Source organism: Scyliorhinus torazame, chromosome 13 (assembly GCF_047496885.1).
Source record: "Scyliorhinus torazame isolate Kashiwa2021f chromosome 13, sScyTor2.1, whole genome shotgun sequence".
In the NCBI taxonomy this organism is placed as follows: Eukaryota; Metazoa; Chordata; class Chondrichthyes; order Carcharhiniformes; family Scyliorhinidae; genus Scyliorhinus; species Scyliorhinus torazame.
Genome location: NC_092719.1, coordinates 116959300 through 116984846, shown reverse-complemented (window position 1 = coordinate 116984846; position 25547 = coordinate 116959300). Strand labels below are relative to the sequence as shown.

Genomic DNA, 25547 nt, shown 5'->3' with positions numbered 1-25547 from the left:
TCTTTGCCCTCTTTTATTGGTTATTTGTTTCACACAGCAGTCAAATTGAATTTGCTGTGTATTCTCTGCAGCACCTGTGCTTCTCGACACAAGATATTCGCCACCCTGTGAAAGCAGGACGGTTGTGCTATGCAGAATAAGGATTTTTGAGTTCTTAAACTGTACAAACGATGGGGCATTGAATGAGCCAGAGAATTTCAGGCCTGTTGTATCGGGCTTGCAGTTCACTGGCCAGTGGACGGTGCTGTGCAGTACAGAGAGAGTGCTGCACTGCTGGAGGTCTAATGGATGAGATGTTTAACCAAGCTCTCCTCTGCCCGTTCCAGTCATTCAAGTGGGACATTAAAGACCGCAATTCGGGTAGGAGTGAGTTTTTTTTTTGCAAACAGTACAATCAACAACAAAGAATGTACCTAAATGCAGAGTAAAGCTCCCTCTACACTGTCCCCATCAAACATTCCCAGGACATAGTAAGAAGTCTTACAACACCAGGTTGAAGTCCAACAGGTTTGTTTCGAATCGCTAGCTTTCAGAGCGCAGTTCCTTCCTCAGGTGAATGAAGAGGTGGGTTCCAGAAACATATATATAGACAAAGTCAAAGATGCAAGACGATACTTTGAATGCAAGTCTTTGCAGGTAATTAAGTCTTTACAGGTCCAGACGGAGCAACTGGAGAGAGGGGTAACCCCAGGTTAAAGAGGTGTGAATTGTCTCAAGTCAGGACAGTTGGTAGGATTTTGCAAGCCCAGGCCAGATGGTGGGGGATGAATGTAACGAGACATGAATCCAATGTCCTGATTGAGGCTGTACTCACGTTTGTGGAACTTGGCTATCAGTTTTTGCTCGGCGATTCTGCATTGTCACGCATCCTGAAGGCTGCCTTGGAGAACGCTTATCCAAAGATCAGAGGCTGAATGCCCTTGACTGCTGAAGAGTTTTTTTTTTGCAAACAGTACAATCAACAACAAATAATGTACCTGTTCCCAAGTCCCTGTTGGGGACCCAAAAAAACAACTGCTGCATTAGCTAACATCGCAACAGTCCTCCCACTTCTTTTTATGTGGAGACATTTCGAGACTATGTGCCGTGTAAGTACAAATCTTACTTTTCGTATCAGCATGCTGACAAGTCCCCCAGCCTACAGTCAAGTCAAATCCTTGCTGTGCTGTGAGGGAGATACAGGTCCAATGCGATCGTGATGAGCAGAGTGTTTTTGTTTCCAATGCCAGAAGATGTTCTGCCTGAATTGGGTGAAAATTAGTTGGAATTATCCAGTTTGATAATCTACCACAGTCCATCGATTCAGCCTCAACCAGACTCATGCAGGGAACTTATACAAAGTCGAATATGCTCGTCAGATCCTGCTGTTGCTGGATAAAGTTTGGACATTGCCTGACTATGTTTCATCAGGTTGGTATGTCCATTCTTTTCTTGAACGGAACATAAAGTGGAGCTCTGGGTGACTCAGCTGGTGAACACTCTGCCTTGCATCTTCGGGGCCTGAGTTCGAGGAAAGGTCCTACCGCAAATCTGTGTGAGCAAAGATTCCAGATGGAATATAATTCCTTGTTCCTAAGAAGTTTGTCAGGAAATTTGCCGAACATGGCCCAATATGTGGAATTTTGTTTTCTCCCCGAGGCTTTCAGTAAGCAAGTCCAGCACTGATAGTAAAAAAGGTAGTTTAATTACGAATGTGGACACTCCAGAAACATCAGCTTCACATTAAAACCAAGTGAAATAATGGACCTTGTAAACTAGATGACTATGTGTACAGGAAGTATTTAATAAGCAGCAGACTGCAGGGATTTAGGAAAACATCTTGCCTAATATTGTTTTTGTCTTTCAGGACACAACAGACTAAATTAAAATAAATAACACAAGGTTAAATGCAGAGTAAAGCTCCCTCTACACTGTCCCCATCAAACATTCCCAGGACATAGTAAGAAGTCTTACAACATCAGGTTAAAGTCCAACAGGTTTGTTTCGAATCGCTAGCTTTCGGAGCGCAGTTCCTTCCTCAGCTGAATGAAGAGGTGGGTTCCAGAAACACATCTATAGACAAAGTCAATGATGCAAGACGATACTTTGAATGCGAGTCTTTGCAGGTAATTAAGTCTTTACAGGGCCAGGCGGAGCAACTGGAGAGAGGGATAATCACAGGTTAAAGAGGTGTGAATTGTCTCAAGCCAGGACAGTTGGTAGGATTTCGCAAGCCCAGGCCAGATGGTGGGGGGTGAATGTAACGAGACATGAATCCAAGGTCCCGATTGAGGCCGTAGTCATGTTTGTGGAACTTGGCTATCAGTTTTTGCTCGGCGATTCTGCGATGTCACGCATCCTGAAGGCTGCCTTGGAGAACGCTTATCCAAAGATCAGAGGCTGAAAGCCCTTGACTGCTGAAGTGTTCCCCGACTGGAAGGGAACATTTCTGCCTGACGATTGTCACGTGATGTGCGCTCATCCGTTGTCGCAGGGTCTGCATGGTCTCGCCAATGTACCACGCCTTGGGACATTCTTTCCTGCAGCGTATGAGGTAGACAACGTTGGCCGAGTCGCACAAGTATGTACCACGTATCTGGTGGGTGGTGTTCTCATGTTTGGTTTAGAAGAAGGTGAATTTTCAATCAGCTTTAAACAGGCTTCTACTTCTAGGCACTTGCAGCTGGAGCTTGTTAATTAGTTAATTGGATTAGGCCAGTTTTTCAGAGGCTAGATTCACAGTATAAAAGTGATCCCCTACAGTGCAGACTTTGTTTGCACTGAGTGCTGAATTTGGTGCTTTTTGAGTGCGATAGTGAGAGTTTGGTGACCGAGGGAGTGCTGAATTTGGTGCTTTTTGAGTGCGATAGTGAGAGTTTGGTGACCGAGGGAGTGCTGAATTTGGTGCATTTGAGTGCGATAGTGAGAGTTTGGTGACCGAGGGAGTTAGGTGAGGAGGGAGTAAGGTGCTCCTTTCATTTTGTTTCCGACATTTCCGCAAAGAGTGAGAAGAGAGCCAGGAGTTTACAGGAAGTGTAGCTGACTGGGAGCAGAGTCGGAGGGCGGAGATCTAGTTAGTCCACACAGCAGCTATATTCTGTCAGGTAAGAGGGGATGGAGGCTAGGCCAGTTACATGCTCCTCCTGTAGGATGTGGGTGGTGAGGTATACCACCGGTGTCCCCACTGACTATACCTGCGGGAAGTGCACCCAACTTCAGCTCCTCAAAGACCGTGTTAGGGAACTGGAGCTGAAGCTGGATGAACTTCGGATCATCCGGGAGGCAGAGGGGGTGATTGAGAAGAGTTACAGGGAGGTAACCACACCCAAGGTACAGGACAAGAATAGCTGGGTTACAGTCAGGGGGAAAAAAACAAACAGGCAGACAGTGCAGGGATCCCTCGTGGCCGTTCCCCTTCAAAACAAGTATACCGTTTTGGATGCTGTTGGGGGGGATGACCTACCGGGGGAAGGCCCTAGCGGCCAGGTCTCTGGCACTGAGTCTGGCTCTGGGGCTCAGAAGGGAAGGGGGGAGAATAGAAAAGCAATAGTTGTAGGAGATTCAATGGTTAGGGGAATAGATAGGAGATTCTGTGGTCGCGAGCGAGACTCCCGGAAGGTATGTTGCCTCCCGGGTGCCAGGGCCAGGGATGTCTCGGATCGTGTCTTCAGGATCCTTAAGGGGGAGGGTGAGCAGCCAGAAGTCGTGGTGCACATTGGTACCAACGACATAGGTAGGAAAAGGGGTGTGGAGGTAATAAACAAGTTTAGGGAGTTAGGCTGGAAGTTGAAAGCCAGGACAGACAGAGTTGTCATCTCTGGTTTGTTGCCGGTGCCACGTGATAGCGAGGCTAGGAATAGGGAGAGAGTGCAGTTGAACACGTGGCTGCAGGAATGGTGTAGGAGGGAGGGCTTCAGGTATTTGGATAATTGGAGCGCATTCTGGGGAAGGTGGGACCTGTACAAGCAGGACGGGTTGCATCTGAACCAGAGGGGCACCAATATCCTGGGAGGGAGGTTTGTTAGTACTCTTCGGGAGGGTTTAAACTAATTTGGCAGGGGAATGGGAACCGGATTTGTAGTCCAGCAACTAAGGTAGCCGATATTCAGGACGCCAAAGCATGTAATGAGGCAGTGGGGAAGGGAACACTGACAAAGGAGAGTATTTGCAGGCACGGAGATGGGTTGAAGTGTGTATACTTCAACGCAAGAAGCATCAGGAATAAGGTGGGTGAACTTAAGGCATGGATCGGTACTTGGGACTACGATGTGGTGGCCATCACGGAAACTTGGATAGAAGAGGGGCAGAAATGGTTGTTGGAGGTCCCTGGTTATAGATGTTTCAATAAGATTAGGGAGGGTGGTAAAAGAGGTGGGGGGGGTGGCATTATTAATTAGAGATAGTATAACAGCTGCAGAAAGGCAGTTCGAGGAGTATCACCCTATTGAGGTAGTATGGGTTGAAGTCAGAAATAGGAAAGGAGCAGTCACCTTGTTAGGAGTTTTCTATAGGCCCCCCAATAGTAGCAGAGATGTGGAGGAACAGATTGGGAAACAGATTTTGGAAAGGTGCAGAAGTCATAGGGTAGTAGTCATGGGCGACTTTAACTTCCCAAATATTGAGTGGAAACTCTTTAGATCAAATAGTTTGGATGGGGTGGTGTTTGTGCAGTGTGTCCAGGAAGCTTTTCTAACACAGTATGTAGATTGTCCGACCAGAGGAGGGGCAATATTGGATTTAGTACTGGGTAATGAGCCAGGGCAAGTGATAGATTTGTTTGTGGGGGAGCATTTTGGAGATAGTGACCACAATTCTGTGACTTTCATTTTAGTAATGGAGAGGGATAGGTACGTGCAACAGGGCAAGGTTTACAATTGGGGGAAGGGTAAATACGATGTTGTCAGACAAGAATTGAAGTGCATAAGTTGGGAACATAGGCTGGCAGGGAAGGACACAAGTGAAATGTGGAACTTGTTCAAGGAACAGGTGCTACGTGTCCTTGATATGTATGTCCCTGTCAGGCAGGGAAGAGATGGTCGAGTGAGGGAACCATGGTTGACAAGAGAGGTTGAATGTCTTGTTAAGAGAAAAAAGGTGACTTATGTAAGGCTGAAGAAACAAGGTTCAGACAGGGCATTGGAGGGATACAAGATAGCCAGGAGGGAACTGAAGAAAGGGATTAGGAGAGCTAAGAGAGGGCATGAACAATCTTTGGCGGGTAGGATCAAGGAAAACCCCAAGGCCTTTTACACATATGTGAGAAATATGAGAATGACTAGAGCGAGGGTAGGTCCGATCAAGGATAGTAGCGGGAGATTGTGTATTGAGTCTGAAGAGATAGGAGCGGTCTTGAATGAGTACTTTTCTTCTGTATTTACAAATGAGAGGGGCGATATTGTTGGAGAAGACAGTGTGAAACAGATTGGTAAGCTCGAGGAAATACTTGTTAGGAAGGAAGATGTGTTGGCCATTTTGAAAAACTTGAGGATAGACAAGTCCCCCGGGCCTGACGGGATATATCCAAGGATTCTATGGGAAGCAAGAGATGAAATTGCAGAGCCGTTGGCAATTATCTTTTCGTCCTCACTGTCAACAGGGGTGGTACCAGGGGATTGGAGAGTGGCGAATGTCGTGCCCCTGTTCAAAAAAGGAACGAGGGATAACCCTGGGAATTACAGGCCAGTTAGTCTTACTTCGGTGGTAGGCAAAGTAATGGAAAGGGTACTGAAGGATAGGATTTCTGAGCATCTGGAAAGACACTGCTTGATTCGGGATAGTCAGCACGGATTTGTGAGGGGTAGGTCTTGCCTTACAAATCTTATTGAATTCTTTGAGGAGGTGACCAAGCATGTGGATGAAGGTAAAGCAGTGGATGTAGTGTACATGGATTTTAGTAAGGCATTTGATAAAGTTCCCCATGGTAGGCTTCTGCACAAAGTAAGGAGGCATGGGATAGTGGGAAATTTGGCCAGTTGGATAACGAACTGGCTAACCGATAGAAGTCAGAGAGTGGTGGTGGATGGCAAATATTCAGCCTGGATCCCCGTTACCAGTGGTGTACCGCAGGGATCAGTTCTGGGTCCTCTGCTGTTTGTGATTTTCATTAATGACTTGGATGAGGGAGTTGAAGGGTGGGTCAGTAAATTTGCAGACGATACGAAGATTGGTGGAGTTGTGGATAGTGAGGAGGGCTGTTGTCGGCTGCAAAGAGACATAGATAGGATGCAGAGCTGGGCTGAGAAGTGGCAGATGGAGTTTAACCCTGAAAAGTGTGAGGTTGTCCATTTTGGAAGGACAAATATGAATGCGGAATACAGGGTTAACGGTAGAGTTCTTGGCATTGTGGAGGAGCAGAGAGACCTTGGGGTCTATGTTCATACATCTTTGAAAGTTGCCACTCAAGTGGATAGAGCTGTGAAGAAGGCCTATGGTGTGCTCGCGTTCATTAACAGAGGGATTGAATTTAAGAGCCGTGAGGTGATGATGCAGCTGTACAAAACTTTGGTAAGGCCACATTTGGAGTACTGTGTACAGTACTGGTCGCCTCATTTTAGGAAGGATGTGGAAGCTCTGGAAAAGGTGCAAAGAAGATTTACCAGGATGTTGCCTGGAATGGAGAGTAGGTCTTATGAGGAAAGGTTGAGGGTGCTAGGCCTTTTCTCATTAGAGCGGAGAAGGATGAGGGGCGACTTGATAGAGGTTTATAAGATGATCAGGGGAATAGATAGAGTAGATAGTCAGAGACTTTTTCCCCAGGTGGAACACACCATTACAAGGGGACATAAATTTAAGGTGAAAGGTGGAAGATATAGGAGGGATATCAGAGGTAGGTTCTTTACCCAGAGAGTAGTGGGGGCATGGAATGCACTGCCTGTGGAAGTAGTTGAGTCGGAAACATTAGGGACCTTCAAGCAGCTGTTGGATAGGTACATGGATTACGGGAAAATGATATAGTGTAGATTTATTTGTTCTTAAGGGCAGCACGGTAGCATTGTGGATAGCACAATTGTTTCACAGATCCATGGTCCCAGGTTCGATTCCGACTTGGGTCATTGTCTGTGCGGAGTCTGCACGTCCTCCCCGTGTCTGCGTGGGTTTCCTCCGGGTGCTCCGGTTTCCTCCCACAGTCCAAAGATGTGCAGGTTAGGTGAATTGGCCAATGATAAATTGCCCTTAATGTCCAAATTGCCCTTGGTGTTGGGTGGAGGTGTTGAGTTTGGGTAGGGTGCTCTTTCCAAGAGCTGGTGCAGACTCAAAGGGCCGAATGGCCTCCTTCTGCACTGTAAATTCAATGATAATCTATGATTAATCTAGGACAAAGGTTCGGCACAACATCGTGGGCCGAAGGGCCTGTTCTGTGCTGTATTTTCTATGTTCTATGTAATGGTGGTACCCATGTCGATGATCTGGCACGTCTTGCAGAGGTTGCCATGGCAGGGTTGTGTGGTGTCATGGTCACTGTTTTCCTAAAGGCTGGTTAGCTAGCTGCAAACAATGGTCTGTTTGAGGTTGCGTGGTTGTTTGAAGGCAAGTAGTGGGAATGGCCAAGGCACTGTCCCCATCAAACACTCCCAGACAGATACAGCATGGGGTTAGATACAGAGTAAAGCTCCCTCTACACTGTCCCTATCAAACACTCCCAGGACAGGTACAGCATGGGGTTAGATACAGAATGAAGCTCCCTAAATGCTGTCCCCATCAAACACTCCCAGGACAGGTACAGCATTAGGTTAGATACAGAGTTAAGCTCCCTCTACATTGACCCCATCATACACTCCCAGGACAGGTACAACACAAGGTTAGATCTAGAGTTAAGCTCCCTCGACACTGTCCCATGAAACACTCTCAGGACAAGTACAGCACGGGGTTAGGGATACAGATTTAAGCTCCTTCTACACTGACCCATCAAACACTCCCATAAACCTCGCAATTCTGTTGCACCATTATGGCTCAACCGCACCCAAGAATTGTTAGTCTGTATTCAGCATGATCATATTTCCATTTCCCATGCCAGCTATCTTTCTTGACTCTCAACAGACCAGTGCCTCTGTTTTCCTGTTCACAGCCAGACTAGAGTCACACTGGGTGGGATTGAAATCCACAACACTGACGTGAAAGGATATCGTCTGACCTAATAATGCACCATGATGACATTTAATCAGTACTAACAGCAAGGCAAATGGTCCATTGGAATATTGTATAATGGGAGTGATTGAGAAGAGGTTTGGTCCATTGGAATTCTGTACAGATGATTGAAAAAGTGGATTTGACTGTTCTTGAATTGGAAACATGTCTGTCTGGCGATTCTGTACATGAAGGATTTTGTAAATATTCTTACAGTGGGTTTCTGTTTTCTTTCCTAGCGCCAAGCCAAGTATTCTGAAAACAAGCTGAAGTGTACCAAAGCAAGAAACGATTACCTGCTTAACCTTGCAGCGACCAATGCTGCCGTGGCCAAATACTACATCCATGATGTCTCCGACCTGATTGACGTCAGTATTCTTTACTTTGCTGGTAAATTATGTGCTTGGTTAAAGCGAGGTGCCCAGTGTCAGAATCCAGTCCTGCCAGGTCAGGGACAGCTTGAGCAGAATGTCCCAAGGGCTGTGTAAATATAGTAGGCAATCAATGACTTCTTGCAGTTGATTGGTATCATCCTCACTGTTTGCTGCATCTCCAGGTTTGGTATCATAAGCAAATTGTGGAATTTTAGTCTGAACTCCAGTATCCAAGTCATCTCTACATATCAAAAAAGCAATGGTCCTCACACTGACCCTTGGGAATACCACCGTCCATCATCCTCCAGCCTGAAAAACAGCTATTCAGCATGACTCGCTGTTTCCTGTCTTAAGCCAGTATTTAAGCCAAGCTGACACTGACCCTCCTGTTTCATAAGCCTCAAGTTTATTAACCAGCCTTTTGTGTGCTAATTTTTTAATGCTTTCTTAAACTTCATATAGGCAACATCCGTTGCATTCCCTTCATGGCCCCATTAAAGTTTAATTTCTTAGCACAGTGTGGTTGGAATCACAACTTCTCGTTGTTGGTTTAATATCGTAACACTACATCTATAATCTCCATGCCCCATACATCCGTACGTTACAGAATCAACAATTTCTGAGTTAAACACCAGGAAATAGAGCCATGACTCTCTGACAAGCAGAGGAAACAGGGAGAAGTCAATTGATTGTCACTGGTAAATCTGAAAGTGTTCCCTATCCTCTGAGGGCCTTGACTTGTTTAGCCAGGACCAAACACAATACCCCTCATAAATTATCTACACCCCAAGGGTCCTTCAAACGTAAACAATATTCCATTAGCTAGCTATCTGTAAACAAGAAAATGATTCTCAAGATCGACTAGCAGAACACTTCACCTGCAAATCAATGATTATCTCACTTTTATGACACCTTAATCACAGCTCGAGCATTCGTACTGTCTGTATGCATCTTAACCCAGGTTTTAATAACATTTCTGCATACAAGATAAACTGACAATTTCTTACATTCAGCACAGGTTCTTTTCAATCAATGTCCATTCATGTCTGTCTTTGGAGGACATTCATTAGTTATTGGGGTTGTCAATTATTTTTAATCAGTAACAAGAATAAGCATCAGGCTTTGAACCATGAATCCCACCTTCCGGCATATTGCTGTTGTATCCACATTGGAAGAAGAGGAAAGCCAATGAAGTGGTACACCCTACACATTGCTCTAACTCTGAAACCCTGCAGGCTCTGAAACTGAATGGCCCATAAAACCACAAGGGTACAGTTGAGTGCAGATAGGCCAGCTAATGAGATCAGAACCTTTTTAAAGGTCAAACCCGTACTCTTCCTTGTTTTACTGTTGAATTGATTGCATGGTGGGGGAGGGGGTGGGAAGAAGAGGCTGTAAAGTAATAGACCGTGCATAGGAACTATTTCATTCATTTTAGCTGGATCAAAGAATTACTGCTTGAGAAAGAGTCAGCGGGGCTGAAAGTTGGCCTGGTTACTGGGCCCAGTCATCGTACCAAGTTGAATTAGCTTCACTCTGCTGAACCTTGAGGCTTTGTCCTTTCCAAATGCATACTGGCAGTTTGCCCGTAGACTGCCTGCTCTCCGTGGCCTCTATGTTCCCCTCACAATAGTCTGCACAAGTTCATTTCCTTGACCATTTGCTGTGACGGAAAGCCCCAGATGGTTTTCCGCTTTTATTTTGCACTCTGTGAATTGTAACGCGCCCCCCGCCAAACACACTCACACACCCAAAGTTCTCAGATGCACAAGCCCAGCTTTGTGCAAACTATTCCACTCTTGCTGCAGAGCCACTGCTGTTTAATAGAGAAGAATAAATGAGCCAAAAAGGAATATACACACCTAGGTTAGCAGCAGTTGCTGTGGTAACTTGGATTTATATATAAAATATTACATGGTGCATGACTATATGCTCAAGGGCTACTTGGAGCCTACAGGAATTAAAAGCTAATCTCCTAAGAGACTGCGGATGCCAGCCTGACTGACTAAGTGTGCGGCTGTTGGGTGAAGTTACGATACAATGGTTGCTATAGCAAGGGGGCATCTTTCCCACCACTCCATGCCCCCCCCCCCCCCCCCCCCCCCCCCCCCCACCACCACCAAAGACGAGCACTCATTCAACACAGGAAATTTAGAAATGAAGGAGCTTTTGCCTTTGTGGTTCCCCTGCTCCTCAGTGATCTATTATTCACAATCTCTGCCTCAATTCTGTCGAGCAGATTTCATTTTCACTTCACTGGTTTTAACTGTACAGATGGGCCGCAAACGTAAATCTAATCCTTGTGAAGACTCTGCTACTTTAAAAAAATGTTCTGATTAAATATTGGGAAAATAACTGCTGAATCCAGAAAATCTTTCTGTGGCCTGTTGCTCGGCCACCGTCCCCCAACCATACGAGATCTGCTTCCTAGACTCATGGTGCGAAAGGGTATCAGTTGGCAAATTCCAAAAAAGCAAAATGGAACTGACTTATTCATTGGTTTGGAAAAAGCCAGACAGAATTTGCTGGAAATGAAATGATTGATTCAGGCTGACCAGGAGATCTTTCCATATACCTGAGCAGGCTTGTCACCTGCAATCACTTGCATCAGGTTAGTCATGTTTCTTGTCAAAAACAAATCAACCACGCCAGGGAGAATGGGGTGAAATCACAGCCCGAGGGGCAAGGTTTTGCACCTTTTGCAAGAGGAGAGTAATAATGGAAATCTTTGGGCTCATTTCGAATTTACATTATCATCAAAGTCAAAATAACTCCCTCAATCAGGGTACTTTAAAGTTAATGGTTGGTCAAATTGGCAGTTCCTTCAACCCCTTCTCCCACGTTACTTGGTGTCTTTAGGGTTGACCTTGAATCTGCGAGGTGGTGTAAAGCAACTGTTAGTAAATCAACAGTTCATTTTCGAGTCATTTTCATTTCCATTGAAGCCGATGGAAGTAGGAGAAAGGATGACATGCGCACAGGAGGAACTGTTCAACTTGCCACGCATTAGCCTAAAATCAACCCCTTGAGGTGTGTATGTGTATCTCTAAAGGCCTGAGATTGGTCCTGTATGGGCTCAGATGTTTGAGAGTGGGGGACGGCAAGGAGTGGGGGGAAGGTGATCAGAAGGGACAGGGAACTGGGAAGTTGGGTTTCTCCAATTCCAGAACATGCATGAGAACCACCAACCCCCTTCTGCGGATGCCAGCCTGACTGACCGGTTTGTTTCCACTCAGGTGGAGGAGTCAGTCAATGAAGGCTGTAGGATAATGTAGGCCTATGCCTTGGGGATTGAGTGGTGATGAACATTGATCTTGGGGGGTGGGGGAGTTGATCCCTCTGGTGGTGGGGGTTAGTCAATCTCAGAGGGGCGAAGGAATTGTCAGTCCCAGTGGGAGGTCCAATTCTAGGTCAGGGGAAGGGCTAAGGGATGATCATTGGGAAGAGCCTCAGTGGGGAAAATCAGAGACTGGGAAGGTGGAGATTGGAGGCCTGGTAATAAAATTGGAGGTCTAGGGGTAAGTTCAAGGAGGTGAATGCCGGATCCCAGGGAATCCCGGATCTCAGGGAATCCCAGACAGGCACAGTTTATCCATCAAGTAGGTATAAAGACTCTTACTTCCTTGTCTGAGTGTCGCTGTTGCTTTTCCCAAAGCTGGACAAATCTGGTCATCAATAATTAAATTTGAAAAATTGAAGAGCAATGAGGTTTGCAAATTCATTAGAATATCTCTCTTCTTGGAGCTTGCTCATCCTCCTGTCTCCAGTTGAGCTAGAAGTGGGCATTAGTGATTTTTTTACGCTTTAAACTCCCCACCTGACCCTATCTCCCTGCTGTACTACAAGCCCTCCTTTGTTCACTCATTCCTACTTTTTTCCCGTAGTGTTCTGATTTGGGATTCCATGCCGGTCTGGCTCGCACCTTCAGGACGTTCCTCTCAGCAGAATATAATCTTGAAACATCTCGACATGAGGGCTTGGATATCATTGAAAATGCCGTGGACAACCTGGATGCTCGGAGTGACAAGCACAAGGTCATGGACATGTATAACCAAATCTTCTGTCCTCCCACCAAGTTTGAATTCCAGCCACACATGGGAGATGAGGTACGTTGCTATTGATCATATTCAAGTGAGAGTGGCAGACAGGGGGCATACAGATGTTCAGTTTGTCAGTCTCCCACTTAGCTTCCCATCGAGAAGATAGTGGCCTAGTAGTAATGTCAATTGATTAGTAACCCAGAAATCCAGGCTAACACTCTGGGGACATGGGTTCAAATCCCACCATGGCACTGGTGGAATGTTAAAATTCAATTGATAAAAATCTCTAATTGGAAGCTAGACTCACTGATGGCGACCCACCAGAAACAATCATCATCGATTGTAGTAAAAGTCCATCTGGTTCACATTGTCCTTCAGCAAAAAAAATCTGCCGTCAATTACCCATTCTGGCTACATGTAATTCTACACCCACGGTTGATTCTTAACTGCCCCCTGAAATGGCCAAGCAAGCCGCTCAGTTCAAGGGCAATTAGGGATGCGCAACAAATGCTGGCCTTGTCAGTGATGCCCACCTCCATTTTTTAATAAATTTAGAGTACTCAATTATTTTTTTTTCCCAAAGGGGCAATTTAGCGTGGCCAATCCACCTAACCTTTACACCTTTGGGTTGTGGGGGTGAAACCCACGCAGACACGGGGAGAATGTGCAAACTCCACACGGACAGTGACCCAGGGCCAGGATTTGAACCCGGGTCCTTAGCGCTGGAGGCAGCTGTGATAACCACTGTGCCACGTGCCGCCCCACATTTCCATTTCTGGAGGATAGCACAGAGGCCTAGGTGACAATGATGCTCCTTGGAGCATCCTCTATATTTTTGTTCCATGCTTCCCTCCTTTTAAGAAGGTGCCTCTCCCTGATATCCTGCATGAATACAATAAGCCCCTTCTTTTAGTCTGGTGTCAGTCACTCCCTATCTGACACTCCAAACTGGGGCTGATCACCATTTAATGTGCCAGCCATTTTAGATCTGTGTTCACCTCCCCAGGATTACCCTGGAGCCTACAGGAATTAAAAACTAATCTCCTAAGAATCACAGGATGAAAAATCATGAGGCCTTCAAGATCTTGGAGATGAGGGAAAGAAGGCCGCTTGGCTGAGTGGGGTAGTTAGCTGCAGCAATTGAAGTGATGAAGCTCCCAAGAATAATTCCACCCGGAGTTGGCAACGCCAGTTCCTCGTTTTTTTTCTCTCCTGCTAAGAATTAAATGGATAGGTTGCAATCATTTTTATATCTACAATAACCCCTTCTGATCAAGTGTAACATGATACCATTGCTGCTTCAAGACTGAGATTGATGGATTGTTGTTGGGTAAGGTTATCACAAGGTTTGGAGCAAGTAAAGGTTGCAAAGCTACAGATTAGCCAAGATCTAATTGACTGATGGAGAAAGTGTGAGAGGCTGAATGCCTTCCTACTGTCCCGACGAAGTGTTCCATTGAGAAATCAGTTCCAGTTTGAGTGACACTTTCCTCAAAGAGGGTCTTTATTCTACCACAGAGCTTCGCTTCTCTGCAAGTTCACACTTCATCGCAGGGACAGCCCAACTTGTACTTAACCCTTGCGGCATCACAGCATCAGCATTGGGGAGGGAGGGGGGATGGTTGTGGGAGATGAGTTGTGAGTTCATGAAGCAAATCTGTGGAGTTGAGGCATGAACACACTCCTTGGCCCCAAGTACTGCCTCCTTTTCAATATGGATTTTGCACCAGAGATTTAGTATTGCATATGTCGCCGAGCTAGTGTGCAATATGTGGGCTTTTCATTGGCCATAGAATCCGCCTGTGAAGCACTATATTTTTTTACCCCATTTTCACATGCAAAATAGAGGAGATGTGAAGTCCTGGAATTATTTTCAATGCCAATTTAAGAAAATAGGTTTGGTGCAGTGTGAAATGAGTTCAGATAAAAGATTTTAAGAAAGCAACAAAAGGGATAAAACAGGTGCTGAATTGTATTTAAAATATTCATTAAAAAATTTTTTTAGAGTACCCAATTCTTTTTTTCCAATTAAGATGCAATCTAGCATGGCCAGTCCACCTACCCTGCACATCTTTGGGTTGTGGGGGTGAAACCCACGCAAAGAATGTGCAACTCCACACGGAATTTCGTCCCTGGGTCCTCAGTGCCGTGAGGCAGCAGTGCTAACCACTGCGCCACCATGTCGCCCCTTATTTAAGATGTTCATGACTAACTTGTCGTTCATCGCTGTTTCTGAGATCTTGCTGTGTGCCGTATTTGCCTAAATAGCAACATGTAGGTAATTCACTGCGTGCTGGAGTTTTGCAAAGATGTGAGCAGGTGCTATATAAATGCAAGTGAGAAACACCAAAACCATGAAAATGATACATTCTGGAATTTCCCATTTCCTGTAATCTTTGTGAGTCAGATTCAGCCCAACAGCTGCAAGTGTTTTTTCTCAATACTACGCCAGAGTAAATTATCATTTAGTTTGACCCTCGCTGCAATAAATCCGTTTTTGCAGCTTTCTATATGATTACGTACAATAATTGGTTTGATATTTTCAAACCAGTGAGATTGACCAACCCAAAGGCGCTCAATCTTTTGAATAAAGTTGGCAAGCTCTCTTGCCCTCAGTCTGCACATCCCTTTCATCCCCTCCTCTACCCCAGCGCACGCTTCAACATCCCCATGTACCCCTTACTGTGATTACTGACTGCAACCTGTTGGTGAGTCAGGGAGCAGCGCAGGGCAACGAGAGCTGGGCAGAGCTGATGGAGGGGGACGAGAATCTGGAATTAATGAGCAGCCTCCATGATTCCAGGGCTGTGTTTGGACGCCAACTGATTTCCATCCACAAACAGGGGGCAAGCGACCCCATGGGTATACAATTCCATCCCGATGTGGCAGAGAGTCTTGGCTGGGCAATCCACTACAGGCAATCTAACTAGCTCAGAGTGCCCCCACCCAACATCAACTCACATGCACCGTCCAGAGGGGATCACTGGAAAATCGAGAGCTGGAGTCAATGCTGCCCTGCGGTGGCCCCTGCTTCTTTCCTGGGGATGAGGCACTGAAACCAATTGTCACACCCACTATCCCACCACACTGACACTCACTCAGCACTGACCCTGTCCTGCGGGTAAGCGTGTTGCATTTAGTCACTGAAACCTTATTTATCAAACCCGCTCTTCGACCCTAATATTTTTAGCTGCTCTCTCCCGAAACTGAAATTAAAAACTTCAAAATGGCTGAGCTAAAGCTCAGCTCCACCCACACTCTGACATTACTGCATTTTTGAAAGGTACATTGCTTAAACATCATTTCTTAAAGGCACTGTCACATGACACTGGCAACCTTACAGATTTTATATTGCATTGTTTGAAACTATGGAGATCGGCAATAGTTTGCATTTTTGCTGTGAGATGCTGTGTGTTTTGCAAAGAGCTGCAGGAAGAAAACACAGAGCTGGTCTGTGGATGTCTGCAAATCCAAAGACTATAAATATATTGAATGTAACCGCATGTCTGTTGTTACAGGTGAAGTCTTTTGGGTGTTTGAAGGAACATTTTGAGGGATTATTTAGTGGTGTATTATTTTCGGGGTTATCTTTGAAGTAAGGGGTGTTAAGGGATCCAATGTTTATTTTAAAGATTAAGTTGAGTTAATGGAATAAACATTGTTTTGTGTTAAAAACCTGGGGCGTCATTCTCCGACCCCCCCAGAGGGTCGGAGAATGGCCGTTGGCCGCCGTGAATCCCGCCCCCGCCGGTTGCCGAAGTCTCCGAAGGGAGAAAAGTCGGCGGGGCGTTAATGGCGCCGCTGACGTCGGAGAATGGCACGGGTCTGCGCAAGGCAGCCGATTTTCGGCCTGCCGATGTTCTCCCTTCCGGATGGGCCGAAGTAAATTAAACCTCCTTTTCATCGGCGTGACCCTGTGCTCCAGGTTCACGCCGACCAGCGTGGAGGTGAGTGACGGCCTGGGGGGTTGGCTCTGGGCAGGCGATGGCGTGGCCGCAGTCTGAATGTGTGAGGAGAGGTGTGTCTCGGGTTGTGTGTGTGTGTGTGTGCGGCGGGGGGGGTGGTTAGAGTGGGCTGGGCTCCGGGGGAGTGCCGGGAGGGGTGTCCGTGCCAGGGAGGGGGATGGGGTCCGTGCCGGGGAGGAGGTTGGGGGGGGGTCCGTGCCGGGGAGGGGGATGGGGGGTCCGTGCCGGGGAGGAGGTTGGGGGCCGTGCTGGGGAGGAGGTTGGGGGGGGGTCCGTGCCGGGGAGGGGGATGGGGGGTCCGTGCTGGGGAGGAGGTTGGGGTCCGTGCCAGGGAGGGGGATGGGGGGTCCGTGCAGGGGAGGGGGATGGGGGGTCCGTGCCGGGGAGGAGGTTGGGGTCCGTGCCGGGGAGGGGGATGGGGGGTCCGTGCCGGGGAGGGGGATGGGGGGTCCGTGCCGGGGAGGAGGTTGGGGGCCGTGCCGGGGAGGAGGTTGGGGGGGGTCCGTGCCGGGGAGGGGGATGGGGGGTCCGTGCCGGGGAGGAGGTTGGGGTCCGTGCCGGGGAGGGGGATGGGGGGTCCGTGCAGGGGAGGGGGATGGGGGGTCCGTGCCGGGGAGGAGGTTGGGGTCCGTGCCGGGGAGGGGGATGGGGGGTCCGTGCCGGGGAGGGGGATGGGGGGTCCGTGCCGGGGAGGAGGTTGGGGTCCGTGCCGGGGAGGGGGATGGGGGGTCTGTGCCGGGGAGGGGGATGGGGGGTCCGTGCCGGGGAGGAGGTTGGGGTCCGTGCCGGGGAGGAGGTTGGGGTCCGTGCCGGGGAGGAGGTTGGGGTCCGTGCCGGGGAGGAGGTTGGGGGGGTCCGTGCTGGGGAGGAGGTTGGGGTCCGTGCCGGGGAGGAGGTTGGGGGGGGGTCCATGCCGGGGAGGGGGATGGGTGGTCCGTGCCGGAGAGGGGGATGGGGGGTCCGTGCCGGGGAGGAGGTTGGGGTCCGTGCCGGGGAGGAGGTTGGGGGGGTCCGTGCCGGGGAGGAGGTTGGGGGGGGGGGGTCCGTGCCGGGGAGGGGGATGGGGGGTCCGTGCCAGGGAGGAGGTTGGGGTCCGTGCTGGGGAGGGGGATGGGGGGTCCGTGCCGGGGAGGAGGTTGGGGTCCGTGCCGGGGAGGGGGATGGGCGGTCCGTGCCGGGGAGTGGGATGCGAGGGCAAGTGAGTTGGTCCACCTGGCCAGGTGCCAGCCTCCAACAGTTGGGTCCATGCCACCAGGCTGGGGGGAGGAGGGGATATGGGCAATGATGACATGTCGTCGTTCCCCTCCCTCCCACTAGGCCGTCATGTTTTCCGATCATCCAGCGATGTTGGCCGCCGTGGCGGCAGCCGCTAATGTTTATGTTGCCCTGGATGAGGAGGAGGAGGAGCAGCGTGCCAGAGAGGCGGCGCAGGCTGCCGCAGAGGGACAGGCGGCAGCCACGCAGGCTGGAGGGACACCTGACCGACAGGACGAGGAGGGGGAGGAGGACGTCGCGGCCCCACGGCAACGGAGGCACCCGAGGGCGCCCCGTGTGTACCGGCCCCGGCAGTCATACCAGGACCTCACGGACCGGGAATGCAGGAGGAGACTCCGGATGAGGCGGGAAACCGTGGCACACATCTGCCACCTGCTGGCACACCTGTCACCGCGTGGCACTGGCGGGGACACCCTCTCCCCGTGTCCATCAAGGTTACGGTAGCCCTGAACTTTTATGCAACGGGGTCATTCCAGGCACCGAGTGGGGACCTGTCCGGCACATCGCAGACATCGGTGCATCCGGGCAGTGACAGATGCCCTATATGCCATGGCGCACCGCTACATCCGCTTCCCTGTGGACCGGGCCAGCCAAGATGCCCGTGCCGTGGGCTTCTCTGCCGTGGCCGGGTTCCCCATGGTCCAGGGTGCGATTGATGGGATGCACGTCGCCGTGCGGCCACCTGCAGATAACAGGGCCGTGTTCACCAATAGGAAGGGGACCTATTCGATGAACATACAGGTGGTCTGCGACCACCGCATGATGATCCTGCACGTCTGTGCCCGTTACCAAGGCAGTGTACACGACTCATACGTGTTGTCGCGGTCATCCATCCCCGGCATGTATGAGGGACGCCATCCCCGGCTGAGGGGCTGGTTGCTGGGCGACAGGGGCTACCCATTGCGATCGTGGCTGATGACGCATATACGGAGGCCACGCAATGAGGCGGAGAACCGCTACAATGATGCCCATGTAGCGACAAGGGGAGTGATAGAGAGGTGCTTTGGCGTGCTGAAGATGCGTTTCAGGTGCCTGGACCTCTCTGGGGGCGCCCTCCAGTATCGGTCAGATAGGGTCGGCCGCATCATTGTGGTGTGCTGCGTCCTGCACAACATAGCCCAGCAGAGGGGCGATGTGCCGCAGGCAGAGGAGGCCGGAGTGGAGGAGCAGCAGGAAGAGGCGCAGTCCTCCCCAGATGAGGGGGCTGGGGGTAATGGTCAGGGCAGACGGGGTAGACACAGGCGGTTGGCTGTCCACCGTTACCGGCTGGCCCAGCGGGCTCGGGACAGACTGATAGCCGCCCGCTTCACTGACTAGATGGGCGTGGGAATCGGGTAGTATGGCCACAGACCGCACACCATGGCAACAGCCGACCACCCACACCCCCCACCCATCCACCCACCCAGCACCCTCACCCCCCTCCCCAACCCCACCCACCCCACCCGCATGCACACCACTCCCCCCATTGCCGATCCACCTGCGGCACAACGGGCCGGGCTCACACAGTTGCGGGTGGACGCGTGTCTATTGCAGGCCATGGAGGATGATGACAACCCGCCCTGCGGTGAGCTCCTGGCTCCACATCGTTGGACTATGTCTGACCCATGGCCACAGTACCACCATCCACCCGGACCATCCCTGCTTGCGGCTGTGACACTGCAGCGCACGGTCCCGTCTTCTGCCCGGGGGGATGTTGATGGCGGCCCAAGGGGAACGGGGCAGACTCACCTGGGGCTGAGGTAAGACCACCCCTCACACACACACTTGCGCTCAACATACATGACACCCCCGCACGCTTTGGACAGAGCACAAAGGCAGCTTCTGTAGGTGTAACATTGACTTTAATAACCAAACGAGTTCATGCACGTGCCCTAGCCCCTAAAACTCATCTGTGCCCTGCACCCGTGCCAACTTACTCAGTGTCTAATTGTTTGGCCTTACGGGCCCTTTGACTACGTCTACGTGGTTCCCCAGACGGTACAGCAGAACTGGAGGTGGACTCCTGTGATTCCTGCCCTCAGACACTGGATCCCTTTGGCGGCCGTTTCCTGGGGCGTCCTGGCCAAGATAGGCCAGGCTGCAGCCCGGGCGACTGGGATGGCGAGCTGCCAGCCTGTCCTGCCCGTTGCCCACCCAATGCACCTGGGACGGAAGGGGGGGGGAGTCCGAGGTGTTGCGGTGTTCCGGGACCTCCCCTACAGGGGGAGCCGGGACGGACCACACCACCTCCTCCTCCCTCGGGGTGCCCGATGGCCCCCAGGCCTCTACATGGGTGGGGGATGTGAACGGACTGGCCATCCGACGCCCCCCCGACATCTGGCGCTGCCAGTCCTGGAGGCCCGTGCTGGTATCGACAGGAGTCTGCAGGTTTGCAGCCATGGAGCCCAGGGGGTTGGCAAACCCTGTCTGTGACAGTGCGAAGCCGGCTCGCACATGGCCACTGGCGCCAATGCCCTCCGCGATGGCCTGCAGAGACTGGGCCATGGCCTGCAGAGACTGGGCCATGGCCTGCTGAGACTGGGCTATGGTGTTGAGCGCCTCTGCCATCTGGCGCTGGCACTGGCTCATGGCCTCCTGTGAGAGGGCAGCCATGTCCTGGGCCACAGACGCCGCCTGCACGGAAAGCCCCAGGCCTCGCAAACCGTTCCCCATGTCTGACACCGTCGCACCCATTGCCTCCACCGCGGACGCCACCCGTGCGGTGTCGGCCTGGGTGGCACGTATGACCGGCACCACTTCCAGCTCCTGGACGCGGGTGGACTCCTCCACCTGCGTCTGCAGCCGCCGCAAGCCGGCCGTCACCCTCTTCGCTCGTCTCCGGGTCGGTGGTTGCATCGGATCTATGTGTGGGTGTGGTAACTCCAGGAACCCGGGATCCATCTGGGCGGCAGATGTTCGCTTGGGCTGGGCTGCCCTCCGACCGCCCGGCCCCTCTGCTGCTCCTACCTCCACCTGCTGTACCGGGACGGCTGTGTTGTGCGCACCAGTGAGTGTACCAGACACCTCATCACTAAAGTGCCCAACCGAGGTGAGTGTTTCTGCGATGGTGGAGGGTGTTGGTGACAGCAGTGGCGTTGTGTCGTGCTCTTCGTCCCACTCTGAGTCCATGGCACTTTGGGGTGGGGGTTCGTCTCCACCCATCCACTCTGAGTCACTGTCCGGTATTTCGCCTTCCTGGGTAGTGCTGTCCCGGGTAGGGGTGTCCTGGGTAGTGGTGTCCTGGCTCGGATGTGACAGGGGCCTGTGGCTGCCCCCCTCGTCGCTGGGTGGTCGCTCCCGCACGTGACGGGGGTGTCGTCTCCCTGTTGCTCCAGGTCTCTCCGTCTCCCGTGGTGTGCGAGGGGCATCATGCGGGCGTCGCATGCCGGAGGTTCCGGGTCTCTCTGTCTCCCGTGGCCTCCGAGGGGCATCCTGCGGGCGTCGCATGCTGGAGGGCCCGGGTCTCTCTGTCTCCCGTGGCCTCCGAGGGGCATCCTGCGGGCGTCGCATGCTGGAGGGTCCGGGTCTCTCTGTCTCCCGTGGCCTCCGAGGGGCACCCTGCGGGCGGTCTGCATCTGCGGGGATGGGTGCCTGGACGTTTGCTCCTGCGATACACAATGAAGCATGCATGGTTAGACACGCAGGCAGTGATCAGGTGATATGGGGGAGGGGGATATAGGGGAGGGGGGATATGGGGACGGGCTGTCGGTGGCTCACTTGCTAGTACGCCCCGACCTCTGCATCAGCAACCTCCCGGTCGTCAGGTCCGCCAGCCAGTTCCAGGGCCCTTTCCTCGTGTTCGGTCAGTGGCCTCTCATCAGCGGGGCCTCCTCCAGTCCTCACATGCTCCCTATTGTTGTGTGCACGCTTCTCCTGTGGGGGGGGAGGGGGTGGGTGGTGGCAGGGGTAAAAGGCAACACTGTTAGGCAGGTATATGAATGCACGCCATCGGTTGCGCGTGCATTGCAGAAGTTAAGGTTAGGGCTGGATTCACTTGGGGATATGGGGGAGGGGGGATATGGGGGAGGGGGGATATGGGGGAGGGGGGATATGGGGGAATATAGGGGAGGGGGGATATGGGGGAATATGGGGGAGGGGGGAAATGGGGGAGGGGGAATATGGGGGAGGGGGGATATGGGGGAGGGGGGATATGGGGGAGGGGGGATATGGGGGAGGCTCACCCTGCCTGCTCTGACGAGGTCGTTCACCTTCTTGTGGCACTGGGTGCCTGTCCGTGGTGTCAGGGCCGCAGCGGTGACGGCCTCTGCCACTTCCCTCCACAGACGCCGGCTGTGGCGTGGGGCAACTCTGCGGCCGTGCCCGGGATACAGGGCGTCCCTCCTCTGCTCCACTGCGTCCAGGAGCGCCTCCACATCCCGTGACTCGAACCTCGGGGCTGAGCGGCGGCCAGCCATCCAGTCGGGTGTTCCGGTCGGGTGTTCCGGTCGGGTGGGGGGGAGCAGCGCGGCCTTATGAGCCGTCACGCCGTGCGGCGCGTATGACGCTGCACGGCGTGAACCACGTGCGCAAGCGCGGATCCCATTACGTCGCTGCTAGCCCATTTCGGGCCGGAGACTTTCGACCCATTTTTCCGACGTGACGCAAGTCGGATTTGCGCCGTTTTTTGCGCCGATCGGCGGACTTTGCGCCGATAACGGAGAGTTTCGCCCCACGTGTCCATAATTGTAATCCCACACTTAGGGAACAAGCTGTGAGCTTTAAAAACTAGCAATCCATTAAAGGGGGAGGTTGGTTGAACTCCACGATACATTTTGGGGTTCTGAAAACACCTCTCCCATAACACCAGATTTTCTGATTCTGCAAACGTAATTCTCCGACGCCAACTTTGTAATTTGGACCAAAACAGATTGTTAAAATATTTTCAGCTGGATGTGTGGTGATGACAGGATGTATAGGCACGGATGCTGGTTGGGTTTTATGTGCTTCATACGCTTTGATTATTAATGTTAAATATTTCTTGACGAATTGTCTCACACCTGTATCAGCTGCAGTACATGGAGAGCAAGCTGTGCACAGTCTCACAGACCTTCGGCTGCAATCTCCGTTCCTGAGAAAAAGGCCGGGATTCTCCGCTAACCGGCGGGGTGGGCCGTACCGGTGCCGAGGAGTGGCATGAATCACTCCGGCGTCGGGCCGCCCGGAAGGTTCGGAATCCTCCGCGCCTTCAGGGGCTAGGCCGGCGCCGGCGCTGTTGGCGCTGCGCCAACCAGCGGCAAAGGGCCTCCGCCAACCGCCGTGAGTCGGCGCATGCGCGGGAGCACCAGCATGTTCTGGTGTGATCTCAGCGCATGCGCAGGGGGGTTCCTCTCCACGCCGGCCATGGCAGACCGTTACAGCGGCCGGTGCAGAGGGAAAGAGTGCCCCCACGGCACAGGCCAGCCTGCAGATCGGTGGGCCCCGATCGCGGGCCAGGCCACCATAGGGGCCCCCCCACCCTGGACCCAGATCTCCCCGCACCCCCCTGAGGACTCCGCAGCCCGCCCGCAGAGCCAGGTCCCGCCGGTAAGGACCTTGTTTGATTTACGCCGGCGGGACTGGCCGAAAGCGGGCGGACACTCGGCCCATCGCAGAGCGGAGAATCGCCTAGGGGCCACTGCCACCGGCCCCCGACTGGCGCAACGCGATTCCCGCCCCCACCAAAAAACCGGCGCCGGAGAATCTGGCAGCCGGCGGCAGGGCGGGATTCACGCCGACCCCCGGCGATTCTCCGGCGCCGGCGGGGGGGTTGGAGAATCCCGCCCAAAGTGTTGACGCCGGTGCAGGATTCGTGGACTTCCACAACAGCAAAACTGGCGCCCAGCCTGGACCGATTCACCGACTGTTGAGGGTCCAGCACCGGGGCCACGTGGAACACAATGGATTCCAATGAGAAACGGTGCTGGAAGCCGTCTTCGCGATTGACACTCAGGAGGCTGTCACGTTGCAGCTGCATATGCACACTGCACTCCCCACACACACCATCGCAGCCAACAAGATGGCAGCAAGATGCGCAGCACAAGGGTTCACAGGCGCCGAGCTCAAGACCCTCCAGGATGCGGTGGAGGAGAGGAAGGCCACCCTGTATCTCGGTCCGGGAAGGAGACTGCCAATTGCCGCCGTCCGCCATGCCTGGGCGCAGATGGCAGAGGCAGTCAGAGCTATCAGCAACCCACCATCCAGACCGGCCTGCAGCTCAGAAACAAAATTGCACAAACTCCTCAGGGTGGATAGGCAGCGCAGTGCCCCTGCCACCAGCCCTGTCCAACACACCCGTAACCGACATCCCCCCACTCGGAGGGCGGTAAGACCCCCACCCTGTACCACCTGCCAGCACCCATACCGGCCGTCATTGCCACAGGCTGCACGGCAGCCAAGCCCACTGACTACCCACCTTAGCCTAGGGTGTATGGCCATATGAGTGCCTCCACTCTGCACCCCACCTTCCATCATATCATGCAACACGCCGGCCGGCACCCACCGGTACGCCATCAGGCAACTGATGGGGCAAGAGGTGCAGAAAGGATGGTGGTGGTGGGCCGGGGGTTTGGGGGGGGGGGGGGGGGGGGTGTAGGAGATGGGAGGGGGAAATGCGGGGGCAGGGTCCGCGGTGCCTACCGAATCACCGTGTAGCCCCGTGGACCACGGAGGTACGCACCATGCTAACATGTCGGCCTTTCACCCTGTGCAGACAATGGATATTGGAATTCAATCAGCAATGGTGGCTTTCCTCCTAGTTGCGGCAGCTCTGGGGGATGCACTGAGGCTGTACGAACTGGAGCTGCTCAAGGAGCAGGAGGAAGCCTCAGCAGCAGAGCATCCAGCAGCAGAACAGGAGACAGCCGTTCAGGATGGAGAGCCAGCCGCCCAACAGGTGCAGGAGCTGCAAAGGAGGCGCCGCATGAGATCTTGTGTGAACCGGCAGCGCCTGTCTTTCAAGGACCTGCCAGACCGGGCATGCCGTCGAAGACTCCGGCTGACCAGGGAGACAGTGCGACATATCTGCAAGATGATGGCACACCGGGCACCGCGGGGGTATGGGGGAGGACACCTGCTCCCCGTGGCCGTCAATTTGATATCCACCCTGAGCTAAAACGGCACAATGTCCTTGAAGACGCCAAGTGGAGACCTGTCCAGGATCTCATAGACCTCGGTGCACAGGTGCATCCACGCTGTCATGTGGCCCTACATGCCCAGTCAGCACAATACATCCATTTCAATGTGGACCGAGCCCACCAGGACGCCCGGGCAGCGGGGTTCACCATCATCGACGGGATGTCCCGGGTCCAGGGGGTGATTGACAGGACGCATGTCCAACTACGGGCACCTGCAGATGACAGACTGCTCTACACAAACCGAAAGGAGTTCCACTCGATGACCGTGCAGCTGATATGTGACCATCAGCTGCACGTCATGTATATTTGTGCCCGATACCTGGGCAGTGCGCAGAAGCCTTCATCCTGGCATACTCGACGATTCCCGACCTCTTCGAGATGACTCCCCAGTTGAGGTTTGGCTCCAGGGTGATGGGTTATTCGCTGCAGTCATGGCTGATGACACCTATCCGAAGGCCACAGACCAATGCTGAGACCTGCGACAGCGATGCTGGAGCTGGGGAGGTGCGAGTGTCAGCGTAGACTGGGGCAGGGGAGGGGGGGGGGGGGGGGGGAGTGTCAGCGTAGACTGGGGCAGGGGAGGAGGGAGTGTCAGCATAGACTGGGGCAGGGGAGGGGGGGGGGAGTGTCAGCGTAGACTGGGGCAGGGGAGGGGGGAGTGTCAGCATAGACTGGGGCAGGGGAGGGGGGAGCGAGTGT

At 52.5% G+C, this 25547-nt stretch overlaps 1 protein-coding gene across 3 annotated transcripts in view; it reads left to right on the top strand.

Annotated features, from left to right (window-relative positions):
* The window catches only part of srgap3 (SLIT-ROBO Rho GTPase activating protein 3), a 978679-nt gene that overhangs the window by 849409 nt on the left and 103723 nt on the right, over positions 1-25547 (top strand). For all 3 annotated transcript variants that reach the window (XM_072472097.1, XM_072472095.1, XM_072472098.1), the window contains exons 6-7: positions 8343-8471; positions 12362-12583. In XM_072472097.1, the coding sequence (XP_072328198.1) occupies positions 8343-8471; positions 12362-12583 (351 nt within the window). The remainder of the gene's footprint in view (positions 1-8342; positions 8472-12361; positions 12584-25547) is intronic.